A 26,559-nucleotide genomic window follows, 5' to 3' on the forward strand; every position below is an offset into this window, starting at 1 on the left:
CTGCCAGACCTCGGGCCTCCTTCCAACACCGCTGTCTCCCCCGTCTTCAGTGGCCGTTCTGCTCCCTGCGGGGTCGCCCACACAGCATCCAGTCCAATCGCTGCGTCCAAGGCAACAGCACCACCAACACAACCAAAACCAGATGAATGCATAAGCAAAAATGAAAAGGCAAAAAACTCACAACACCCAAATCACACCAGAGCCAAGAAAACCGCCAATCCCGCTCCTCTTCTCCCCTGCCCAGCCCGACTCCTTGAAAGTCAGCCTGCAGCTCTGCCCGTTTCTCCACCTCCAGTGTGCTCTCTTTGTTTGTGTTAGTAATCCTGACATTTTTATTTCTACCAAGCATAGATGTGAACATGGTTTGAAGGCTCAAATGGTTCACAAAAACTCCCGATACCGCCCTGCACTCCTGCCCTCCTGCACCCTCCTCTTCCCCCAGAGGCAGAGGCAGCCGCTTCCACCTCTTACTCTAATCGTGTTGGCATTTGTTTGCTCTGTGCATAAATAAGAGTGAGGTTTTATTGCTGGGCGTGGTGGTTCACACCTGTAATCCCAGCACTTAGGGAGGCAGAGATAGGAGAATTGTTTGAGCACGGACCTGCCTGGGCAACATAGCCAGGCCCCATTCTCCACAAAAAGGGGGAAAAAAAAAAAAAGTAGATTTACAGATTCTTCACTTTGGATGATGAGAATTGAGCTCTTGTCCTTCTCCGTCCCCCACCTCCCGCATTCAGTTCCCCTCCCTCCACCCTCCTGTGCGGCTGGCTGCGTGGGAATCTTGTGTAGGTCAGAATTCATCCTTCGTAGCACCGTATGTCATGCTCTTCAGAGACAAGCCATTTAGGGCACCAGAACCACTTCTTTCTTTTGTTTCCCATGAAGCTAGTAATTGCCTGCAGTTTGGGGTTTTGTGGAGTTGTGTTTGTTTTGTTTTTTTGTTTCTGTTTTTCAAGAGAAGGGGCTTTTCTTCTTCTATTTACTTGTTATTAATTCAACTCAAATCTGGTGACAATTTTTTTTTTTTTTTTTGAGACAGAGTCTCGCTCTGTTGTCCAAGCTGGAGTGTGGTGGCGGAATCACAGCTCACTGCAACCTCAATCTCCCAGGCTCAAGCCGTCCTCCCCTCTTAGTCTCCTGAGTAGCTAGGACTATAGATGTGCACCCACAGGCTTGGCTGATATTTTCTTTGTAGAGACGAGGTCTCGCTGTGTTGCCCAGGCTGGTCCAAACTCCTGGGCTGTGACAATTTTTTGAGTCTCCCTCAAGATCATCAGACACATCAGGTATTCCATCAGCTTCCTCTTCCTGGGGGGTCTCTCCCAGAGCCTTCCCACCTGCACGGGGTGCCCTCAAGGCCTGGGGCCCACGGTCCCTGCCTCGTCTTCCTGGGTGCCCCTCCTCACCCCTGTGCCCCTCTCCCCTTTCCTGCTGTGTGCACAGCTCTCGCTCCTGTCAGGTTCGTTCATGCGGGGACACGTTCTCCAGTGACCGCCTACGAAACTAACTAATAGGAGTTGGTATGGCTGGGTTTTAGACTGTTACTGTTGGACAACATTTTATTCTGCTTCCACCCTTGATTAATAGTTAAGCTGAGAATAAAATTGGGGTTAAAAGTAATTTTCTTTCAAAATGTGGGAGGCATAGTTCTGTTGTATTCAAGCTTCCAGAGTTACTATTTCTTCCATGATTTCCTGCGCTATTTTTCTGTCCTGTTTAGGACTTTCTATTATTTGTGTATCCAGTTTTCTGAACTGGCTCTCTAAGTTTCTTTATTTTACTGTCTTTTTTTTTTTTTTTCGAGACAGAGTCTCACTCTGTTGCCCAGGCTGGAGTGCAATAGCGCGATCTCGGTTCGCTGCAACCTCCGCCTCCCTAATTCAAGTGATTCTCCTGCCTCAGCCTCCTGAGTAGCTGGGATTACAGGTGCGTGTCACCACGCCCGGCTAATTTTTGTATTTTTAGTAGAGACGGGGTTTCATCATGTTGGTCAGGCTGGTCTCGAACTCCTGACCTCATGATCCACCCGCCTCGGTCTCCCTAAGTGCTGGGATTACAGGCGTGAGCCCCCGTGCCCGGCTATTTTACTGTCTTCTATCTCTTTGTCATTTTGCTCTACTTTCTGGGAAGTTCCTCAAATTTGTCTTCCTATCCTTCTACTGAGTTTTTAATTTTTATTGTTAATTTTTAAAAACGTATTTCTAAGAGATTTCTTCTGTGCTCTGATTTTCCTTTTCAAAGTCATCCTTCTTTGCTTCACGGATCTGTTATATTTTCTTTTTTCCCCTCCTAGGATATTAGTAATCGTATGGATGTTTTATTCTCCCTTATACTCACTTTTTGTTTGTTTTGATTTCCCTGTTTTATATTAAAGGCATTCCTGGGATTTCTGGTAATCTTTGTTTTAATAGTTTATATTTTAAAAAACAACCTTATTGGGGCTTGGCGCGGTGGCTCACGCCTATAACCCCAGCACTGTGGGAGGCCAAGGCGGGTGGGTCACCTGAGGCCAGGAGTTTGAGACCAGCCTGGTCAACATGGTGAAACCTCATCTCTACTAAAAATACAAAACTTTGCCTGGCATGGTGCTGCACACGTCTGTAGTCCCAGCTACTCGGGAGACTGAGGCAGGAGAATCGCTTGAGCCCAGGAGGTTACAGTGAGCCAAGATCATGTCACTGCACTCCAGCCTGGGTGACAGAGCGAGACTCTGTCTCAAAAATAATAATTAATTAAAACAACCTTATTGAGGCACAATTTGCATTTAATAAAAGACAACTGTTTTCCACATACATTTTGATAAGTTTGGCACATACATGCATGCATGTGACAACCATGAGAATCAAAAGAAAGAACATTTCCATCACGTAAGATAGTTCCTGTGCCTTTCCCAGTCAATCCCCACCATCCTCACCCCTCAGTCCCAGGCAACCACTAATCTACTTTCTTTACTATGGAGTAGATTTGTCATTTCTAGCATTTTATATAAATAAAATCTTACATGGTATGTTCATCCACGGTGTACATGGTGCCCGCATTCTTTTGTCCAGCATGATGTGCATGAAATTCATTCATGTTTTGAGCACTTCAGAGTTCATTTCTTCTTATTGCTGTTTTCCCCCAGTAACCCATTGCATGAATATGTCTTTATTTATTCATCCATCTGCCAATGGACATTTGGCTTGGTTCAGTTTTAGTTATTATGACTAAAGCTGCTAGGAATATTCACGTAAAAGTCTCTGTGTGGGCATATCTAGTTGTAGAGTGGCAAAGTCAAATTGTCAGTGAATCTTAGGTTTATAGGAAACCATCAAAATGGTTTCCGAAATGGTCGTACCGTTTTCCATTCCCACCAAAAATGTATGAGAGTTCCAGTTTCTCCACATCTTCTATTATCAATCTTTTAAGATTTTAGCCATTCTTATGGGTACGTAGTGGTAGCCCTTTGAGGTTTTAATACGCATTTCCCCAACAATTAATGACGTTGGACAATTTTTTGTGTCATTATTGGCTATTTGTATAGCTTATTTTGTGAAGTGTGCATTCAAATAATTTTTCATATTTTCTATTAGATGATGACAGATAGACTCAATTCTTGTTAATCACAGGAGTTACGTTCTATAAACTCACCACAAACACTGAATTAGGGAATACCGAACTGCTGCTCGCAGGATAAATAGAGGATGAGGTTCTTATGAGCCTATGGCCACAATATTTTTGTCATCTGAGAAATACGTAATCTTGTTTTATGTGAATTTCTGTTTAGAGACACCCTTATTTAACGTATGTCATTGGTTCATTAACGCTGAAATAACAGCCAACAGCACTGTAACTCACGCCTGAACAAAGCTGGTCGAACACGTGTATTTTCTCCACAAGGCACATGGAAGCACTCTCGAGCATCCGACAGCACGTCAGCACTGTGCTTGAGGGTCACTGGACACAAAGCACCAAATGCGAACAAAGGGGCACTAAGTGGGCAACACAAAGACTTGTTTACAGTGTGAGCTCACACCGTTGGGTTTAACCACGGCTGCTTGGATATGATACCAAAAGCACAGGCAACAAAAGAAAAAGTAGGCAAATTGGACTTCATAAATATTTAAAAGTTTTGTGCACCAAAAGGCAACATCAACAGAGCAAAACATAACCAGCAGAATGGGAGAACATATTTGCAAATCATGCATCTGATAAGAGATTAATATACAGAATATATGGAGAACTCCTGAAACTCAGCAACATGAAAAGAACGAACCTGGCTGGACGCGGTGGCTCACACCTGTAATCCCAGCACTTCGGGAGGCCAAACTGTGGATTGCAGCCAAACCCTTCTGTGTCCACCTGTGGGGCCACATGAGCCGCCAGTTCTGGGGTCCAGGACATTTAGGCTCAGGAGAAACTGCACCTTGAAAAAGAGATGACCAGAGAGGAGCAGCCTTTTAACTGGCCTCCATCTGTTGGTGTCTCAAAACTTCATCTGTCAGATACCAAAGGAATCAAAGAAAAGCTTCACCCAGAAAAGGGAATAATTCTTATTTCAGAAGGTTCCACCACAGGACTACTGTAATGTTCTATAGATGTGCCATAATTTTTTGGGGATTTTCACCTTTGGATGCATCCATGGAATTGACATGCCATTTTGTTTTGTGTGTTGCCTGGACTTGGGAGCTTTAAAAAATACAGCCCAGGACCCAAGCCTTGGAAATCCGGATCCAGTTGCCAGGTAACGGACGTTGAAATCTGCTTTTTTGTTTGTTTGTTTTTTTGTTTTTTTTGAGACAGGGTCTCTCTCTCTCTGTTGCCAAGGCTGGAGTGCAGTGGTACAATCACAGATGACTGCAGCCTTGAACTCTTGGGCTTAAGCATCCTCCCACCTCAGCCTCCTAAGTAGCTGGGACTACAGGTACGTGCCACCACTCCCAGTTACTTTTTATTTTTTGTAGAGACACAGTCTCACGATGTTGCCCAGGCTGGCCACAAACTCCTGGCTTTAAGCAGTCTCCCTGCCTCGGCCTCTGAAAACGCTGGGATTCCAGGGGTAAGCCACTGCACCTGGCCAGAAATCTGCATTTTTAAAGAGCTTTTTCAGAAGGTTCATTTATGGTCAGCCAGGTTTGAAAACCACTGACTGAGAAGGTACTGGAAGGCCCTGGCCTCAGCCTCATCATCAATGAGATCAAGGGGCTCCTGGAAGGTCTCAGAGATGGCATGGTCACATGCCAATTCTAGCCCACGTAAAGCAGGAATGTGTGTGTGGGTGCACACTGCTGAGTCCGGCTCTCACTGGGGACTCAAGGGGACTCTAAACCTGTGGCTTCCATCCTGAGGGCCCTGGGAACTAGCTCTGCACATTCACCTGCAGTCCAAGCCCCTTATAACCTCCAGTGTTGTTTTTCAAAATGTATACCTGTGCTCATGGTGCCTGCGTTAAAAACACCGCTGACCTCAGAGCGGCGTTTTACAAACCTCTATCTCCATCGACAGCTACTAGAAGTGTACCTACTATTAACATGTGTCTTGGGTAGAGGACCAATGTGCGAATTTAAAATATATATATATTAAACAGAGATCTTTGAGCATGGACAGGCTGGGAAGTCCTGGGGAGAGGGCCTCCCTGGAGCCAGAGGCCGCCTCTGAGTTAATGAGCAGCTGGGTAGCTGCTGCCCTGACCGCTGGGCAGGCAGTCACCCCACTCCCACCCCACTCGGGTGACAGCTGGCCCGGGTGCGGTCCAGGACTTGAGTCATCCCAGTCTGTGACAGGGAGGGCAACGTTAGAGAGGAGGGCCTGGGACAGAGTGAGCCTTTTGACCATGGAACTGCCTGGGGTGAGGGTGAGGGCACCGTGGCGGCCATCCTAGTGAAGCCCCACCCCACCCCACACTTCAGGCTGACTCTTAAGATTCTTAGAAGAGTTCTCAGCCTGCCCAACATTGAGTGGAAGGGTCTGGGTGTTGATAGCCTCAAAGGCACCTGTCAGGCCCACAAAGACACCATGAACAAGCCCACAGTACCTGACCAGCAGCATGGCTGACCCCACGGTCCTTCCCTAGGCGTAGGCAGGGGCTATGGAGGGTCAGCTGGCCAGCGTCTGATTCATAGGCTCAAATCAAAACGGCCGCTGAAGCTCACATGGCTTCCTGTGGGGAGGAAAGGAGATTTTACTCCTGCACAGCCCAAGGGCACAAGAAGCCCTGGCCATACGGCCATCTGGAGAGGAGAGCACACCAGGCACCTGAGGCTGTGTGAGGTGGGTGAAGGCCAGCAGTCTCCGAATGCTCTCAGATGCCCCTGTGCTCAACAGCACGTTCCCCACGCCCCAGATGCCCAGCTGAGAAATTCTGCGTGGTCCATGGTAAATGCCCTTTCTGAGAAGCAACCACGACCTTCTCAAGAATACTTCAGAGGCACTTTTCCTTCTTCTCCACCAACCGACATCCTATTTTGTTGGAACTCACCAGGCAGAGCGCACCCAGCTCTGCTCCTGCACCTTCCCTCAGAGCTTTAACAGCTGTTTCCAGGCTGCCTCTTTGGAAACTGCTGCACAGCGGTAACAACGAGCAACAACTCGGGACGCGTTCTTGTTAACGGAAGAGAGGGCCAGGTGGAACCGCCAAGGGGGCCATTTCTGGCTCTGCGGGAGTCTGTCAGCTTCTGGTGGGAGCCACAGCCTGAGGGCAGCCAGGATGGCTCTGCTGGGAGGGAGACCCTGGGAGCAGGTGACGAAGGCTCCTGGAGGCAGGGTTATAGCCCGGGGTCCCAGAGGCAGGAACAAAGCCCCCAGGGCAGGCGGGTGAAGGCTGCTGGGGGTCGGAGGGGAAGCCTTGCTGCCTAGGAGCTCAGGCCGGACTGAGAAGGGCAATGCCACAGAACCACTGAAAGGAGCAGGACAGCAGTCAGAGTTCTGGACGAGACTGCAGAGGGCGGGGGAGCCAAGCACCACGGGGACGTCAGGAAGGGCCGTGAGCCCTCCTCTGAAGGCCACTGTGGCACCCGCATTCGTGAAGGGCTTGAATGACTCCTCTTTTAACGGACAGGCATCCAAGGGCTTCCTGAAAGCCACAGAAAGCCTGGCAGTAGGTTGTTCCTTACCTTCTAGGAATGATCTTGGTCATGCTGGTGGTGAATCCCCCTCCCTTTGGTGACCTCCCCCCCCTCCCCGACATCTGCCCCAAGCGACTTCTCCAGGGCCAGCCTTGGGAGGCAGAGAGAGCCACTCTGGCCTGCTGTCCCAGACCTTGAGGGTGCCATGGGTTACACGTGTGCTCACATGAGTCTATGAGTTGAATCCCCATAGGACTGGGGGCAGCACCATGTCTGAAGCAGCAGCTGCACTTGCAAGATGAAGATCTGAGCCAGTTTTTCAGTTGTATCCGCAGCGTTTATCAAGAAAGGGCCTCTGGGTTTGTGTTTACTGGACATGAATTGAGCTGCTCTCCAGGGATAAGAAAAAAATATAGCAACCCTGCTATGTGGGCACCCCATGGCAGCCCCCGGGGTTAAGGGGCAGCTTTCTTTCCAAGGAGTCCCATTGCCAAAGATGAACCTTCAGGTGAGGGCTCAGAGCTGCTTGCTTGGGCAGATACTTACGGCATGGCAGCATGGTTCCCAGGGAGATGAGTCCATCGCCCCACAGAGGAATCTGTGCTCAGACGCTGTGCCCAGGGAATATCAAGATCCGCACCCGGGAAGCCTAAGGCTGTAGCCTCAGCCCCAGTTAAGGATCATGCAGTCTGGTCTGTCCCTTAGTTTTACAGATGGGGAAACTGAGGACCCAGAGGAAGCAAGAGCAGCCCCAGGCCACACAACCCCCTTTTTATTATTCATTCACTGACTACACTGCAGAGGCTGGACCCCTATCTCATCATCTGAATAGTAAATTGTTTTCTCTTCCTGACCCTTAGTCTGTGGGGGGTCTCATTGCACCATGCATCCAAGAAGGAACTTTCTGAAGCTTTCCAATGCCACCCAATCCCTGCATCCTACTCTATGCTTGAAAGTGAAGCTCGTGGGTTTTTTCCCACTTCAGGTTGTTTTTAAAACCACAATCGGCCGGGAGCGGTGGCTCACTCCTGTAATCCCAGCACTTTGGTGGGAGACTGAGGCCGGTGGATCACCTGAGGTCAGGAGTTCGAGACTAGCCTGGCCAACATGGTGAAACCCCGTCTCTACCAAAAATTACAAAAATGGGCCGGGCGTGGTGGCAGGCCCCGGTAATCCCAGTTACTCGGGAGGCTGAGGCAGGAGGATCGCTTGAATCCGGGAGGCGGAGGTTGCGCTGAGCCGAGATTGCGCCCTTGCACTCCAGCCTGGGGGTCAAGAGCGGAAAACCGCCTCAAAAATCAAAAACAATAACAAAAAACCCACAATCAGTGCTGAGTGCTGAGCGCCCCCGCCAGCAGCACCGCCCTCCCTCCCCCGCCACACTCAGGCCGGCCCCGCCCCCGAGGTCACCCCTGGCAGGGGGCGCCTCCCGGGTGCAGCTCCCCTGGCGGGACTGGCGCCTCCCGGGTGCAGCTCCCGGGTGCAGCTCCCCCAGCGGGACTGGCGCCCCGGCCCTCTCGGGAAACGCCAGCGCCCAGCCCAGTTCGGGCCAGCAAGGGGCGTTCGCGGAGCAAACACCGAGCGGGGCTTGCTGACTCGCGCCCTCCAGAAGGCGCCTTGTTCAGGCGGGGGCGTCTGGACCCGCGCAGACCCCTCCTCAAACCAGCAGCAGCTAAGAGGTGGGACCGCCGGGGACCGGGAACAAAGGCTCCCTCCGGCGGCCGAGCGCGCCGCAGCCCGAGGGGGGGTCAGGGGACGCTCCCAGGTCCCAGCAGGCGCCACCAGCGTCCCAAACGCCCGCGCACCCCGCCTGCTCCTCCCGGAGCGCCTGGCGGAACGGAGGGGTTCTCCGGCCGCTACCCTGGCGGGGCGCCCCCCACCTGCAGGGACCCCACCAAGGTTCAGCAGCCCGCTGGGCAGAGCTGTGGGGATCGCAGAGCCCCAGGACTACGGCGGGGCGTCCCACACACCCTACGGGGCCTGTGCAGCTGCCGGGGTCCTCTCCCTTCCCCCTCCCCACGAGCCTCCGCAACCACTATGTCTCCCGGTGTATACAGCACCCTTGACATAACCAACTCCGCCTTAGAAAAAGACTGCATCTTACACACCGTAGGACACTGTGCTAACAGGGACCAGATATTTGCCTGGCTAAAGACTGCATCCAGCCGGACAAGGGCATAACCAAGCACGCTCCTCCACTCAGTCCTCGTCAGAGGACACCGTGGCCATAAGAGCAGGACTTCAGCAGCCGCAAATGGCCGTCTGAACAGACCCAGTCTTACAGCCACTGGTGATCAGCAACTGACATCTGCCCACATCAAAGACGCTTCCTACAAGTACTGAAGGTTGCACCAGCCCACACCGAGAGATTTCTTTTTCTCTGTTACTCTCCTTGGACTGGTTTGTTAACCTTTTTCCTACCGCCCTTCTCTTCATGTTAAATGTTACTGCGTGTTGTGGAATGTTTAATCTATAACATCTATATATTGATTAAGTATATGACTCTGCCTGGCTTGTAATGCTGACTGGCTGGTGGAGTGGCTGGAGCATGTGTGCTCTGACTGGGGAAGTGAACAGGAAGTACTAAGGAGAACTGCCCCCTGAGGAACTCCATGGCACTCATGGCCCCTGTGATTGAAATAACATCAATCAGAGTCAGACACTGTGGAAAGACAAAACACGCGCGGACCTGGTTATCGCTGAATTGTGTGCACCGCTCAGGACAGAGGGCTCGGGACCCACGTGGCTCCCACACACAATCCAGCTTCAGCTCTGAACTAGCCAAGCTCCACCACGCCACAGTCCCTTCGCCCTCTACCCAGTGTGTGCACGCACACGCACTCACACACCTCCTACTGTCCCTCATGACCCTACGCAAAAATCCTTTCACTCCTCAGTGCTCCTTGAGCTTTCCTTCAAAGGCCTTTGAAACCCTTGCTTCTCCTCCACTCTCTGAGCTATTTCCAGGTAAGGGAACTTATCCAGCCTCACTGGGGCAGCCTGGTCTTAGGAGCTGGGCACTGGGCCTGCCTGCCTGGGTGTCAACCCTGGCCTCACCTCTTACCAGCTATGTGTTGAGCAAGTTTTTAAATTTGGGGATCTAAGTGCTCAAGGTTATTAATTTAAATATGTAAGTGGATTACAACACTGTCAAGCACAGGTCAAGTGTTCAATAAATGTCAGCACATTGGAAAAAAAAACACCTAAAGTCACAGGACACTAATACTCACCAAACAATATTCTAGGTAAGCATGAGGAGATCAACCAACATCAAAGTAATGAGCAAATCTCTGAGGGTCCAGAATCACTGATTTGAGTGCTAAGAAAAAGGCTGAGGTGCTTCTGCCTGTCGCAGGCTGTAGAGCTGTGGCAGCCAGTGACAGTGCTGTGCAGCGTAGACACTCATTGCTTCTGCCTGCACCTACAGCTCGGTTCTCATTTGCTGGCCTCTTTCTAAAAATAAATGAGCCTCTGGCTGGGCACAGTCACTCACGCCTGTAATCCCAGCAGTTCGGGAGGCTGAGGCGGGAAGATTGCTTCAGCACAGGAGTTCAAGACCAGCCTAGGCAAGAAAGCGAGATGCTGTCCCTACAAAAAGAAAAAAAAATTACTGGGTGTGGTGGCATGTGCCTGTGGCCAGTTACCTGGGAGGCTGAAGTACAGGATCGCTTTATCCCAGGAAGTTGAGGCTGCAGTGAGCTGTTTACACCACTACACTCCAGCCTGGGCAACAGAGCGAGACTCTGTCCCTAAAAAAACCAAAAATTAAAAAAAAAAAAGAGCCTTTTAGAAGTAGCGGCACTGGGCTGTTGAGAGGATGGCTCCAACTCACACGCCTCAGGTCTAGGAGGAGCTCAGACGGCTCCACTCCCTGAGCTGCTGTTTGTCCCCTGCAGCCCATCAGCCACCGATGACACCCAGCATGATGCTTTCCTCTCCACCCGTGCTACGCTGGCCGACGGTGTGGATCTTACATAACGCTCACGCGGTGGAGAGCTCATTACTTTCAGAAAGCTGAGATGGTGGTGGAGGGTGCTGGGGTCGGACCGAAGACTTAAGCAACACGACTGACGTCACACAGCAAGTTGATGAATTTTCAAGGGGCAGTCCCCAGATCCGGTGTGCGTCCTGCCTTTGCCCCACAACCCTGACCCTGACTTACACTTTAGGCTAGTGATAAACTGCAGTGCGAATGCATGATCTGCAGCTGAAAGGTGTTTGAAAACCGCTCAGGAGAGGAAGAGAAGCAAATGCGATTCTTTCAAGGTAGTCTTTGTCATGCAAATCTGGAAGCTTAACTTTAATCATGTTGCTAGCGGGTACTCACACCCCTTGAAGATCCCACATCTAGCATTTCAAACAGAAGTGATTATCTCTGTAGAACACAAGCATTTTTCTTTTCTTTCTTTTGCTTTTTTTTTTTTTTGAGATGGAGTCTTGCTCTGTCGCCCAGGCTGGAGTGCAGTGGTGCCATCTTGGCTCACCGCAACCTCCGACTCCCTGGTTCAAGCGATTCTCCTGCCTCAGTCTCCCGAGAAGCTGGGATTACAGGCATGTGCCACCACGCCCAGCTAGTTTTTGTATTTTTGGTAGAGACGGGGTTTCATCACGTTGGCCAGGATGGTCTGGATCTCCTGACCTCGTGATCTGCCTGCCTCAGCCTCCCAAAGGGCTGGGATTACAGGTGTGAGCCACCGCACCTGGCCCGGACACAAGCATGTCTAACTGCAAACTATTTCACTGAAAGGAGAGAGAGGTTTCTACTAGAATCATCAGTGTCTACATTGCGCATTCAGTAAACAGGGACTAATATATTTGGGAAGCTCTTCCTACCCCCTGGTGGTTGTAAAGATGTTTAGCATAAACTGCACACTAAAGAGTGTACTCTTGGCCGGGCGCGGAGGCTCAGCCTGTAATCCCAGCACTTTGGGAGGCTAAGGCGGGAGGATCAGGAGGTCAGGAGATCGAGACCATCCTGGTGGACACGGTGAAACCCTGTCTCTACTAAAAATACAAAAAATTAGGCAGGCATGGTGGTGGCGCCTATAGTCCCAGCTACTCGAGAGACTGAGGCAGGAGAATGGCGGGAACCCGGGAGGCGGAGCTTGCAGTGAGCCAAGATCATGCCACTGCGCTCCAGCCTGGGCAACAGAGCAAGACTCTGTCTCAAAAAAAAAAAAAAGTGTACTCTTGGGTAAGTTTTGATATATACATACACTGTGAAACCATCACCACAACCAATTTGTTGAACATATCTGTCACCCGTAAAAGTTGCTTCATGCCCCTTTGTAATCCCTCCCTCACACCCATCTTACCCCCACCCAGCCCCAGGCAACTGCTGATCCACTTTCTGTTATTGTAGACTAGTTTGCACTTCCTAGAATTTTATAGAAATGAAATCATACAGCATGTGCTCACTTTTTGGTCTTACTTCTTACACTCAATGCATTTTGAGACCCATCTGTATTGCATATCAATAGTCCTTTTTTTTAATTGGCCAGGTGTGGTGGCTCACACCTGTAATCCCAGCACTTTGGGAGACCAAGGTGGGCAGATCACTTGTCAGGAGTTCAAGACCAGCCTGGCCAACATGGTGAAACCCCGTCTGTACTAAAAATACAAAAATTAGCCAGGCATGGTGGTGCACGCCTGTAATCCTAGCTACTGGGGAGGCTGAGGCACGAGAACCCAAGGAGGTGGAGGTTGCAGTGAGCCAAGATCGTGCCACTGCACTCCACTCCAGTCTCGGCAACAGAGCAAGACTCCATCTCAAAAACACAAAAACAAAAACAAAACCTATGCTACCTGCAAGGCCATTTGCACAACGCATGAGTCAGATGACTCCATTCTTTGAATGGCCAAGGCGACAGCATTGTTTCAAAGAACTTCTGACTAGAGAGTATCATGAATGTGCAATATTTCACATAAAGAAATAGTTTTTAAAACATATTGAAAACTAGAGGAAAAAACATCCTACCTATAGAGAGTAAAAATAGAATTACATCCAACTTCTCCCCAAAACCACGCAAGCAAGAGTGAAGTGAAATATTTAAAGTGGTAAGAAAGAAAAAATCACCCCACTACCTAGAATTCTGTATCCTGTGAAATTATCCTTCAAAAGCACAGGAGAATAAAGATTTTCTCAGACAACAGGGAATTTGATGCCTTGTGAGAAATGTTAAAAGTTCTTTAGAGAGAAGATAATGACATAAGTCAGAAACTGGTTCTACACAAAGGAAGAGCATCAAAGGAGGAACAGGTGAAAGGAAAATAAAAACTTTTCATTTTTCTTGGTTGATCTAACGGATAACAGTTTGTTCAAAATAGTAATAGCAACAATGTACTTGATGAGTATAGTTTATATAAGTAAAATGAATGACAGCAACGGACAAGAGGGAGGAATTAGGAATAGTTTATTAATGCAAGGTACTCGCACTACCCAAGAAGCAATATACTGTTATTTGAAATTGGCCTTGGATTAGTTGCAAATGTGTACTGCAAGATCTAGGGTAAACACTAAGGAAAGTTTTAAAAAAAAAAAAAAAAAAAAGGGTGTATGCCAAGAAAGGAGAGAATATGGAATCAAAAGGCAGGAAAAGTGGGAAACAAAAATAGGAACAAAGAGCGAGGGCAGCAAAGAACAATAATGTTATGGCAGACAGTAATTCAATTCTATCAAGAATTACTGTAAATGTCAAAGTTCTAAATACACAGATGGAAAGACAGATTGTCAGAAGGGAGATTTTGATTCTTGATCAAAAATCAAGAATCAAGTATATACTGTCTACAATAAACCCACTTTAAATATAAAAATGCATGTAGATTAAAAGTAACGGAATGGAGAAAGACATATCATGCTAACACGAATCAAAAGAAAGTAGCTATATTAATTTCAGACAGAGCTGACTTCAGAGCAAGGAAAATCAGCAAGCATATGGGAAGACGACATGATGATAAGGGGTCGATTTTCCTAGAAGACATATCCTTGTTTTGGGGGGTATAAACATGGCTCATTACAGCCTCAACTTCCCAGGCTCAAACAGTCCTCCTGCCTAAGCTTCCCTGTAGCTGAGACTACAGGCACGCACCACCATGCCTGGCTAATTTTGTAATTTTTTGTAGAGATGAGGTCTCACCATGTTGCCTAGGTTGGATTACAATCTTTAATGAACAACAGAGCGTCAAAAAATACATGAGGCAAAAACTGATAGAACTGCAAGGAGAAATAGAGGGATCCAGTATTACAGGTTAGAGACATCAACACCCCTCTCAGAAACAGATCTAGCAGGAGGAACATCAGTAAGGACACAGGTGAAAGCAACACCACCATCAACCGACTGGTTACAATGGACACATTTAGACCATCTACACTTTAGGTGATTATGACATGGCTGGGTTTAAATCTACTATCTTGCATCTTTTCTATTTATTTCAGCAGTTCCTTGTTCCTCTTTTCCTGCCTTCTTTTAGAATACAATCTTAAAACTTCTTCATAAAAATGTTTTAAGATTGCTTTTGTATCCTCTTTGTTGGCTTAATAGCTGTGACTGTGTTACTTCAGTGATTCCTTTAGGGCAAATTTTTAGTGCACATCTTTAACTTAAACCAATCTACCTTCATATGATACTACACGACTTCCAATATGTAAGAACCACATGACTACGTATTTCCATTTCTTCCCTCTGCCTTTGGGCTATTACCATAGATTTCACATCTGCACGTTGGAAACCACAATACATGATTATTTTTGCTTTAAGTGGTCAATTAGGTGTTAAAGATACCTAAATAAAAGGATATATGAAATATTTTATGCATATAATAACCTAGTCTTCATTTCTAGTGTTCATTTATCTGCATAGAAGGGATGTTACTATCTTTCTTCTGCATGAAGAACCTCCTTTAACAACTCTTGTAACGCAGGGCTGCTGATTCTTTCAGATTTTATGTCTGGAAAACCCTCCATTTGTCCTTCATTTTTGAAAGAAATTTTCATTAGGTAAAGAATTCCAGGTTGGTAATGTCTCTTTTCATACTTTAAAGCTGTGTTTCCCTGTCTCGTACCTTTCGTTGTTTCCTACAAGCAAGCTGCTGTCATCTTTACCTTTGTTCCTCTGTACCTAATCTTCTCTCCCTTCCTCACTTCTAAAATTTCCTCCTTATTGCTAGTTGAAATTTGATTGATACAGTTATTGTATTCATTGGGTCTCAGTAGTTGCCATCAACTCAGCTATTATTTCTTCGAAAAAAAAATTTTTTTTGAGACGGAGTCTCGCTCTGTTGCCCAGGCTGGAGTGCAGCGGCGTGGTCTCGGCTCACTACAACCTCCGTCTCCTGGGTTCAAGTGATTCTCCTGCCTCAGCCTCTGCAGTAGCTGGGGTTACAGGTGCCTGCCACCATGGCTGGCTAATTTTTGTATTTTTAGTAGAGATGGAGTTTCACCACGTTGGCCAGGCTGGTCGCGAACATATGACCTCGTGATTCAGCCGCCTCGGCCTCCCAAAGTGCTGGGGTTACAGGCGTGAGCCACTGTGCCCAGACATAGTTCTTCAAAAATTTTTTTATACCTCCCTTCTCCAGGGACTCCAATTACACACACATTTGTCTCCCGAAGTTGTCCCATAGTTCTCTAATGCCCAATTTCTCCTACCAACTCTTCTTCAGTCGTTTTCCTGTTTAAGTTGCTGTCTTCAAATTCTTTCATATCTTTTTCTAAGATGTCCAATCTGCTGTCAGCCCCATTCAGTGTTTTTCATCAGATATTGCAGTTTTCATCACTAGAGGTTCAACTTGGTGTTTTGTATCTTCCACGCCTCTACTTAGTATGTTTCTCTCTCTAGCTTTTTGAACATATGGAACACAGTCATAATACCTGCTTTAATGTCCTTGTCTACTGATTGTGCCATTCCTGGATGAGTTTTGATGGACTGATTTTTCCCTTCATTATGAGCTTACGTTCTCGTTTCTTTGCATACCTAGTGATTTTTTTTTTTTTTTTTTTTTTTTTTTGAGACAGAGTTTCACTGTTGTTGCTCAGGCTGGAGTGCAATGGCATGATCTTGGCTCACCACAACCTCCACCTCCCTGATTCAAGCGATTCTCCCGCCTTTGGCCTCCCAAGTAGCTGGAATTACAGGCATGTGCCACCACGCCTGGCTAATTATTTTGTATTTTTAGTGGAGACAGGGTTTCTCCATGTGGGTCAGGCTGGTCTCAAACTCCCGACCTCAGCTGGTCCGCCCGCCTCAGCCTCCCAAAGTGCTGGGATTACAGGCGTGAGCCACCACGCCTGGCTGCCTAGTGATTTATTCGATGCCGAGTATTGTATATTTTACTTTATTGGGTATATTTTTGGTATTCCTATATTCTTCAGCTTTGTTCTGGAACACAATGAAGTTACTTGGAAACAGCTGTGTTCCAGTTTGGTCTTGTTTTTAAGCTTTCTGAGTTGGGACCAGGGGTAGTTTTTATATATAGTTAATTTTTCTACTCGTAGGGCATCTTAGTTCTCTTCCAATGCCACCTAGATTACAAGGTTTTCCACCGTGGCTGCTGACACTATATTCTGCTCCAAACACTGTTCCTTCTAATTCTTTTGGATGAGTTTCCTCACAGGCATGCACTGTTAGTGTGTAACTAAATATTTAATGGAAACTCTGCAGATCTTGGTTCTGCTGTGCAACTCTCTCCTCCAAGGCATTCTCCCCGTGAACTCTAGCCATTTTGGCTGCCCAACTGCACCTCAACTCCAGGAGACCGCCAGGTCCTGATGGGGTAACGCTTCCTAGAGCCACAGACTTTCTGCAGATAGTAAGGACGAGTAATTTTGTTTCCCCTCTCCAAAGGATCATTGTCCTTTATTGCTTAAAGTTCATTGTCTTGATATTTGTTAGGTATTTAAGGAAAGAAGGTAAACTAACAAGACAGGTAACTTTCAGGAAATAACTACCTTACTCTAGCAAAATGCCACAGGAAAAAAAAGGGACCTCACCCTCACCAGATAATGTCACAGGCTGAAAACTTTCACCATCCAGCCTAACATGGACTTCTCCCTATCCCATGTCATCAGGGTGCTCCTACTTCCAGCAAAAAGGCATCAGCAGAGGTCCCGAGGACAGCGGCAGTAGGAAACCTGGATCTCCATCCTCACCAGGCAGTAAGGAGCCAGGGCCCCATCCCACACCAGCACCGTCAGAGGAAGCATGCTGACAGATTTAAATAAGTGTCAGAGCTTCATAACGTAACAGTGACGATGTCCAGTACAGCCAAAGTCACTCATCATAACAAGAACCAGGACATTGTAAACTTGAATGAGAAAAAACCTCAAGGGATGTCAACACTAAGATGACACAGATGTTGAAACTTTATGACAAGAATTTTTTGTTTTTGGAGACAAGGTCTCACTCTGCTGCCCAGGCTGGAGTGGCATGAACAAGGCTCACTGCAGCCTCAACCTCCTGCGATCAAACGATCCTCCCCTTCAGCCTCCTATGGAGCTGGGACTACAGGCGCACACCACTATGTGTGTCTAACTTTCACATTTACTTTTATTTTTTGTAGAGATGAGGTCTCACTTTGTGGCCCAGGCTGATCTCAAACTCCTGGGCTGAAGCAATTCTCCTGCCTCAGCCTCACAAAGTGCTGGGGTTACAGGCGTGAGACACCACACCCACCTGATGACAAGGATTTTAAAGCAGCCACCATAAAAATGCTTCAGTGAGCAGTTATAAACACTCTTGAAGCCATTAAAAAAAAAAAAGTCGGCCGGGCGCGGTGGCTCAAGCCTGTAATCCCAGCACTTTGGGAGGCCGAGACGGGCGGATCACGAGGTCAGGAGATCGAGACCATCCTGGCTAACACGGTGAAACCCCATCTCTACTAAAAAATACAAAAAAAAACTAGCCGGGCGAGGTGGCGGGCGCCTGTAGTCCCAGCTACTTGGGAGGCTGAGGCAGGAGAATGGCGTAAACCCGGGAGGCGGAGCTTGCAGTGAGCCGAGATCGCGCCACTGCACTCCAGCCTGGGTGACAGAGCCAGACTCCGTCTAAAAAAAAAAAAAAAAAAAAAAAAAAATCTCAGCAAATGGAAAGTCTCAGCAAAGAAACAGTAGGTATAAAAAAGAAATCAAATGGAAATTTTAACTGAAATATACAATGATAGCCAAAGTTAAAGTACTGCATGGATGGTTCAAGAGCAGAATGGAAAGGAAAGAGAAAATAACCAGTTATTCTGAAGATAAAACAATAGAAATTATCTAAACTGAGCAACAGAGAGAAAACAGACCAGAAAAAAATAAACAGAGCCTCAGGGACTCACGGACGATAATAAAAGATTGAACATTTGTGTCATCAGTGTCCCAGAAAGAGGATGTGGGTGGGGCAGAAAGAGTAAGCAAAGAAATAAAAATAAAACGTTCCACAGAATGGGTAAAAACTTTTGTGAAGCATGCATCTGATAGGGGCTTATATCTAGAAACTATAAGGAACTCAATAATAATAAAAAATAACTTTTTAAATGGGTGAAGGCCCTGAATAGACATTTCTCCAAAAAACATATACAAATGGCCAATCAGCACATGAAAAGATGCTCAACATCATTAGCCCTCAGGGAAATACAACGGTGTACAATTAATCGCCACTTAACATTCCCAATGTAGCCAACAACTTCCATTTCCACTGTAGAAAAGTTTGGCAGTTCCTCAAGGTAGTCAAGTTACTTAACCGCTCTGTCAAATGAAGTTAATCACGTTCACTTTGGATGAATGAGTTCATATATATCAGCTATAATTGCTATAGCGATTACCACTGTGTACATTATTACCAATCGGGTCAAATTGTTAGCCCCGTCTCCCTAATTCATTTACTTTTGTTACTTTGGATGAATATTTAAAGTAGTCTTGAACTGAGATATGTATGTAAAGGTTCTATCACATTGGCATATAACATGTGCTCAATAAATCAAAGCTGTTAATTATTTATTTCTGAAGAGTTTACAGATTAAACTTTCCTCAAAACAAACAAAAACCAAGGCCACGCCCCAAGCTGTGAGGGGCTGAGTCTCTCCTGGTCTCTCCGAGGCACAGGAACTGGCTGCACAAGGCCAGAGAGCTTACGTGGCGGCTCTCTTCAAATTAGCCCACACGGAGCGCTTCATCCCCTGCGCGGCCTTCACGTCTTGCCAGTCCAGTTTGATGTCTGGAACATCCTCTTCTGGCTCCGGATCCTTCCTCAGGGCCCCCCGGGGGGAGGCCACCACAATGGGCAGAGGGCCACACTCCTCCCGGATTTCTACAACATGGAGACCCTTCTTATCAGCCAGCTGCTGATGGGTTTCCTAGGCAAGACCAGATTCACAACAGATTAGGTCTGAAGTACATTTGCAACATAAAGAGCAGGAACTTCCACAGGCCAGAAGAGTACAGGCTGGGGGAATTCGAAGGCCATGTCAGTGGATTTGGGTTAATGTGTTTTGTGGCTAAACTCTAATAACCTGTCATGGGTGGAGCCATTTCAGCCTCACCTGCCGCATCTGCCCACCCCAAACTGGGACAGAGGAAGGGCCTTGGCCTCTGGTCTCTTGCCTTCTAAACCCTCCTGATTATGCACCATGCTGTGCCAAACACTGCACTTGAATCTCACCAACCCCCTAGATCTAACTACCAATTTACAGTAAATATAGGGAAGATAAGACATGAAGGACCCTACAGGTATTTTAGTCAGCAACAGGCCAGGAAGCACCACAAAACAAACAACCTGGTTTCCTCAACAAAAAATCCTAAGGGGGCAGGGCGGGGGGGGGGGCGGGGGCGGGAGACGAGGGGAACCTATTTAAAAGGCATAGCAAAAACATACATTAACCTGTTCTGCAAGCTGATTCAAACACATTGTGTAAAAAAAAATTTTTTTAATCTAACAAATGGAATTTGTTCGTTTGTATGAACACTGATTGGATGTTTGATGATACAAGTTACTGGTAATTTTTTAGGTATGGTAATAGTATTACAGGATTTTTAAAATCCTTATCTTTTCGAAGATACATACTAAAATATTTAGGGGTGAAATAAAATGTCTGAGATTTGGTTCAAAATAACGGGGGGTGGTACTAAGAAGCAAGACTGGTCACGAGCTGGGTGACGGCCACGGAGATTCACTGCAGAGGGAAACCACAGAGTTCTGGAAGCCGGCAGATCAGTTCAGTAGACGTTATTCATGGTACAGTGACATACCTGCTATGTCAATCCTGTGATCCCGGGCCTTATGGCTGCCTTGCACTATTCTATGTATGTTTGAAATTAGAAAAGAGATGAGCCATTCCACAAACAAAATAAAATAACTTATATTGGTGTGTCTTTCAATCAAAGCACATCAGCTAAATTGGTGGCATCTTTTCCTTTTTGAGTGACATATTAAATAATGCAACCTTTTATAGCTGATGGCATTTTAGGAGAGATGACATATGGTAACTACATCAGAAGGTTTAAAAGACTAACAGAAAACAAAAATATCACATAAAAGAACAAGCCTAGGCCAGGCACAGTGGCTCATGCCTGTAACCCCAGCACTTTGGGAGGCCAAGGCAGGTGGATCATGAGGTCAGGAGTTCAAGACCAGCCTGACCAACATGGTGAAACCCCGTCTCTATTAAAAATATAAAAATCAGCCGGGCATGGTGGCACGTGCCTGTAGTCCCAGCTACTCAGGAGGCTGAGGCAGGAGAATTGCCTGAACCCAGGAGGCGGACATTGCAGTGAGCTGAGATGGAGCCACTGCACTCCAAACCTTGGTGACAGAGCGAGACTCCGTCTCAAAAAACAAAAACAAACAAACAAAAAAAAACAAAAACAGAACAAGTCTACTGGATCATAAATAACACCTATCTAAAACCAACACCTTAATTAAACCTCTAATGTTTCTGTTTAGAAGTGCTCTGAAGGGTGTTTAGACAGTACCTACACACAAAAGCTGTTCGGAAAACAGAAGGCTTTTACCCAAAGCCTTCCTTTTCTTTTAATTTTCCTATTTTAAACAGAGACATGTAAAATTTCTCCATGGATCACTCTAACTAAAACCCACTACTGTACTCCTGAAGTGTCAGGAAGTCTGCCAGAGTCCTCAGCTAACAGGGTCAGCAAATGGAGCCTACTGAACCTGGTTGTCTTTTCTGCTCATCCACCATGCTGAGGTCTACCCATCCTTTCAAGAGACAGGCCAGCCCTGCGGGGCAGGTAGGGCGGCCGCCCAAGAACAGGGGGCCGGTGCAGCCACAGCCCTGCCCTCCACGGTGGGTGACTGGGAGCCGGGCCCAGGGCTCCCACCAATGAGGAAAAGTAACCTGGCATGTTAATGTTCAGAGTCCCACCAACCCAGGCGTCAGTCCGAACCCTCAGTCCGAACCCCTACACAGGTAACCTGGCATGTTAACGTTCAGAGTTCCCTACCAACCCAGGCGTCAGTCCGAACCACCTACACAGGTCACAGGGAACTCACCGTGCCTGCCCTGAGTGCAGAGGTGCCCTGGGTGCTTCACCCTAGCCCCAACTGAAAGGACTAAATTAGGAAATAGACTTTCTCTTTTGATTTTACTTTTCCATACTGTTGGAGCTTTAGAACAAGCATGTGTGATTTTCCTAATAACATGTAGACTGTAATTATTGGCTTTAAAAAATGCTACTTAGAAAAACCCTTGAAATACTTTTTATAAGGTAATTTTCATGAACTCGTCAGTGGATTTAACTAAACTGATGTAGTCACAGACAGCAAAGAATGCCCAACTCCTCAGGTGGTCCCAGGAAAGCATCGCCAGGAGGCCCCAGGGCATCGCAGCCCCAACACACACAACTGATAAACAAACTAGAACTTCTGTTTCAGACCCCGGGGAAGGGTTACCTGTCTGGAGAGCCCATAGAAGAGGCCCCGGGTGAGGTTGATCATATTAACAGACCCAGAGACCTTGGCGTACATGTCTTTGATGCCAATGAGCCGGCAGATGGTGATGATGGCTCTGTGGCAGCGGAGGCCATAACCTAGAAAAGGAGAACTGGGTGAAACACAGCCCACTCGCCTGCAGCGGGAGGAGTCGCCCTGCTGACTTGCGCATGGCTTCACTCTGGGCTTCGGGAAACTGGTTCACATTCTGGTATCACCACTTCCTGGTGAGTTGACCCTTGACAACTTACTTAACTTCCAAGATGACACTTCAACAGGATACTACAAGGATTAAAAAGATGACACCTACAAATATCCTGAACACGTATCCAGGGCAAAGAAACAGGATTGTTATTGAGATTAACAAACATGCATGGAGACTCCTGACACTCCAGACTCACGTTAACTAAGGACGGAGGGACACACCTCTTCTCACCCTCCTTGATAGTTACGTTACCCTGAGCAGACTGGTCCACTTCCTCCTCCCGGAGAAGCTCTTCTTTTCGTGTTGGTAACACATCCTCTCCTGGCTTTCCTCCTGGCTATTGGCCTGTCCTCCCCTCCTTGCTGGCCTCTAACTCTTAGCGGGGGGGGTCTCCCCTCCAGCCACTTGCCCTACCCTTTTCTGCCTGTAATCCCTTCTCCAGAGAGCTATAAAAACACAAACCAAACACGTTGTTCCCCCATTTAAAGATCCCTCCTTCCCACTGTTCTTGAGATTGAAATAAAGAATGCCATGGCCTATCCAGAGCCTTCTGTGCCTGGGAGTCCTGCCCACCTCCCTGACCTCATCTAGAGACGGGACACCTCCTGCTGGCTTCCTCACCTTAAGGACTGCACTTGGGATTTCCTCTGCCTGGAATGTCCTCCCAGCTCTGCCCCCTTGGCTCCTTCTCTTCTTCAAAGTCCCATTCAAATTGCTCCTCCTCAGACAGGCCTTCGGTGACCATGCTAGTCAAGATGGCATCCTTCCTTCTGCCTTCCTCCCTTGTACTCTAACACAGTACGCTGATTAGGGCATTCAACAAAACCTGTTTATCCAATGATTCCCCTGAATGGAAAATGGCCCCCATAAGGGCCAGGATATTGTTTGCTCACCGTGGTGTCCCCAGAGCCTACAGCAGCATCTGGCAAATGCAGGTGGAGTGAGGGAGCTGCAGGGCCCAAGTTTGGCCTCCAACATTCTTATTTGCCAGACATAAAACTCAGCACACACCTCTTATGCTCCAAGGCAGAAGATCTCCTCTGGAAATTGGACATTACTGGCTTTCCAGTTTGACTTTTTATGGTCAAGAACTATTCCTTCTACTTGAAAGTGCCAATGAACTGTGGCCTCCATCATTACGCCAGAGTGCGCAAGACCTTAAGAGGAGAGCTAAAGACTGGTCACAATGGGGTCCTCTGTTCTTCCAGATGGAGTTATTCACACACAGAACAGGTGCCATCCATGTCTGGATGAGCATGGGTGCACACACACCCAGAGAGAGGTACACGTGGAAAGGGCATCGTGCAGATTCTGGAAGGAGCTGAGAGGCAGCTCTACCCTGCCACTGCTCGCTGGATAACCGTGACAAGAAGGCCCCCCTTAAAATACCTACTTGGCAGGGCTGCTGGTGAGTGCCGCGAAGGTGTGTGATACACAGCACCTGGACCAGCACAGACACTGCAATGAACACTGCCACTGCGTGACACACACACCAACACCCACGTGGTCGTGGTCGTGGTCAGTCCGATGGTAATGATTTCACTACCTTCCAGGCAGAGACTGTGTCAAAAAACACTGAATAAATATGGCCAAGTTTTGCAGTGCTGTGTGTGGAACTGAATACTGTTCTATAGCCGAGGCAGAAGTGTTCCATGGTGAAATAAATTTGGGAACACCACACCCTCCATTTCTCTTGGGAGATTCATATTGCACGGCAGAGCATTAATGACTGCAACATTCACAAAGATGCACAAACACTTTTGGTGCCTTTCCTTAATCCAGTTCTGCCATTTGGCATCCTTTTTGGAGTAACACCTTTTCTATCTCCTACAGAACTAGCAACACATAGGCGACATGGTTTAGGAAATGCCTATTTGAACATGTATGTACAAAATGTCTATAAACGTGTATGTATTTAGGAAATGTGTAATGGTCTAGATAATACAAACACCTGAAAAACACAGCTTTGACGAGAAGACAGGAAAGATTTTAAAAGGCAGCTTCCACAATTAAATTAAAATTACAGCAGTCATTTGAATAGGATTCTGTTCCAAGATGGCCGAATAGGAACAGCTCCAGTCTGCCGCTCCCAGCGTGATCGACGCAGAAGACGGCTGATTTCTGCATTTTCAACTGAGGCACCTGGTTCATCTCACTGGGACTGGTTGGACGGTGAGTGCAGCCCATGAAGCAGGGTGAGGTACTGCCTCACCTGGGAAGCGCAAGGGGTCAGGGGATTTCCCTTTCCTAGCCAAGGAAAGCTGTGACAGACTGTACCAGGAAAATCGGGACACTGCCCCCTACGTACTGTGCTTTTCCAACAGTCGTAGCAGACGGCACACCCGGAGATTACACCCCGTGCCAGGCTCAGCGGGTGCCACGCCCACGGAGCCTTGCTCACTGCTAGTGCAGCAAGTCTGAGATCCAGCTATGAGGCAGCCCTGGCTGGGGGAGGGGCGTCCGCCGTTGCTGAGGCTTGAGCAGGTAAACAAAGTGGCCAGGAAGCTCGAACTGGGTGGAGCCCACTACAGCTCAACAAGGCCCACGTGCCTCTGTAGACCCCACCTCTGTGTGCAGGGCATAGCTGAATAAAAGGAGGCAGCAGAAACTTCTGCAGACTTAAACGTCCTTGTCTGACAGCTCTGAAGAGAGCAGTGGTTCTCCCAGCATGGTGTTTGAGCTCTGAGAATGGACAGACTGCCTCCTCAAGTGGGTCCCTGACCCCCGTGTAGCCTGAGAGACACCTCCCAGTACGGGCCGACTGACACCTCATACAGCTGGGTGCCCCTCTGAGATGAAGTTTCAAGAGGAAGGATCAGGCAGTGATATTTCCTGTTCTGCAATATTTGCAGCTCTGCAGCCTCTGCTGGTGATACACAGGCAAACAGGGTCTGAAGTGGACCTCCAGCAAACTCCAATGGACCTGCAGCTGAGGGCCCTGTTAGAAGGAAAACTAACAAACAGAAAGGACATCCACACCAAAACCCCATCACCACCATCAAAGACCAAAGGTAGATAAAACCACAAAGACGGGGAGAAATTGAGCAGAAAAGCTGAAAATTCTAAAAACCAGAGCGCCTCTTCTCCTCCAAAGGATCCCAGCTCCTCGCCAGCAACAGAACAAAGCTGGACGGACAACGACTTTGACAAGTTGGCAGAAGTAGACTTCAGAAAGTCGGTAAAAACAAACTTCTCTGAGCTAAAGGAGGATGTTCGAACTCCATCACAGGAAGCTAAAAACCTTGAAAAAAGATTAGACGAATGGCTAACTAGATAACAGTGTAGAGAAGACTTTAAATGACCTGATGGAGCTGAAAACCATGGCAAGAGAACTACGTGACAAATCCACAAGCTTCAGCAGCCGATTCGATCAAGTGGAAGAAAGGGTATCAGTGATTAAAGATCAAATGAATGAAATGAAGCGAGAAGAGAAGTTTAGAGAAAAAAGAGTAAAAAGAAACGAACAAGCCTCCAAGAAATATGGGACTATGTAAAAAGACCAAATCTACATTTGATTGGTGTACCTGAAAGTGATGGGGAGAATGGAACCAAGCTGGGAAACACTCTTCAGGATATCATCTAGGAGAACTTCCCCTACCTCGCAAGGCAGGCCAACATCCAAATTCAGGAAATACAGAGAACGCCACAAAGATAGTCCTCGAGAAAAGCAACCCCAAGACATAACTGTCAGATTCACCAAGGTGGAAATGAAGGAAAAAATATTAAGGGCAGCCAGAGAGAAAGGTCGGGTTACCCACAAAGGAAAGCCCATCAGACTAACAGCAGATCTCTCAGTAGAAACTCTACAAGCCAGAAGAGAGTGGGGGCCAATATTCAACATTCTTAAAAGAATTTTTCAACCCAGAATTTCATATCCAGCCAAACTAAGCTTCATAAGTGAAGGAAAAATAAAATCCTTTACCCACAAGCAAATCTCTCAGAGATTTTGTCACCACCAGGCCTGCCTTACAAAAGCTCCTGAAGGAAGCACTAAACCTGGAAAGGAACAACTCGTACCAGCCACTGCAAAAACATGCCAAATTGTAAAGACCATCAATGCTAGGAAGAAACTGCATCAACTAACTGGCAAAATAACCAGTTAACATCATAATGACAGGATCAAATTCACACATAACAGTATTAACCTTAAATGTAAATGGGCTAAATGCTCCAATTAAAAGACACAGACTGGCAAACTGGATAAAGAGACAAGACCCATCAGTTTGCTGTATCCAGGAGACCCATCTCACACGCAGAGACATACATAGGTTCAAAATGAAGGGATGGAGGAAGATCTACCAAGCAAATGGAAAGCAAAAAAAAAAAAAAAAAAAAAAAAAAAAAAAAGCAGGGGTTACAATCCTAGTCTCTGATAAAATAGACTTTAAAC

The 26,559-nt window shown here is 47.3% G+C and overlaps 1 protein-coding gene and 1 long non-coding RNA gene across 3 annotated transcripts in view; both read right to left on the reverse strand.

The window, feature by feature from the left end:
• The window catches only part of LOC114671859 (uncharacterized), a 19,666-nt gene extending 12,540 nt beyond the window's left edge, over positions 1-7,126 (reverse strand). The window contains exons 1-2 of the long non-coding RNA XR_003721988.2: positions 6,014-7,126; positions 10-4,405 (exon numbers count right to left, since the gene is read on the reverse strand). This is a non-coding gene — a long non-coding RNA (uncharacterized LOC114671859). The remainder of the gene's footprint in view (positions 1-9; positions 4,406-6,013) is intronic.
• Positions 7,127-18,999: 11,873 nt separating this feature from the next.
• MRPS5 (mitochondrial ribosomal protein S5) overlaps positions 19,000-26,559 on the reverse strand; it is a 35,587-nt gene continuing 28,027 nt past the window's right edge. For both annotated transcript variants that reach the window (XM_077958801.1, XM_015112834.3), the window contains 2 exons: positions 21,926-22,062; positions 19,000-19,373 (listed from right to left, as the gene is read on the reverse strand). In XM_077958801.1, coding sequence (XP_077814927.1) covers positions 19,149-19,373; positions 21,926-22,062 — 362 coding nt within the window. In that variant the 3' untranslated portion in view covers positions 19,000-19,148. The remainder of the gene's footprint in view (positions 19,374-21,925; positions 22,063-26,559) is intronic.

The sequence above is a fragment of the Macaca mulatta genome, chromosome 13, assembly GCF_049350105.2.
Source record: "Macaca mulatta isolate MMU2019108-1 chromosome 13, T2T-MMU8v2.0, whole genome shotgun sequence".
In the NCBI taxonomy this organism is placed as follows: Eukaryota; Metazoa; Chordata; class Mammalia; order Primates; family Cercopithecidae; genus Macaca; species Macaca mulatta.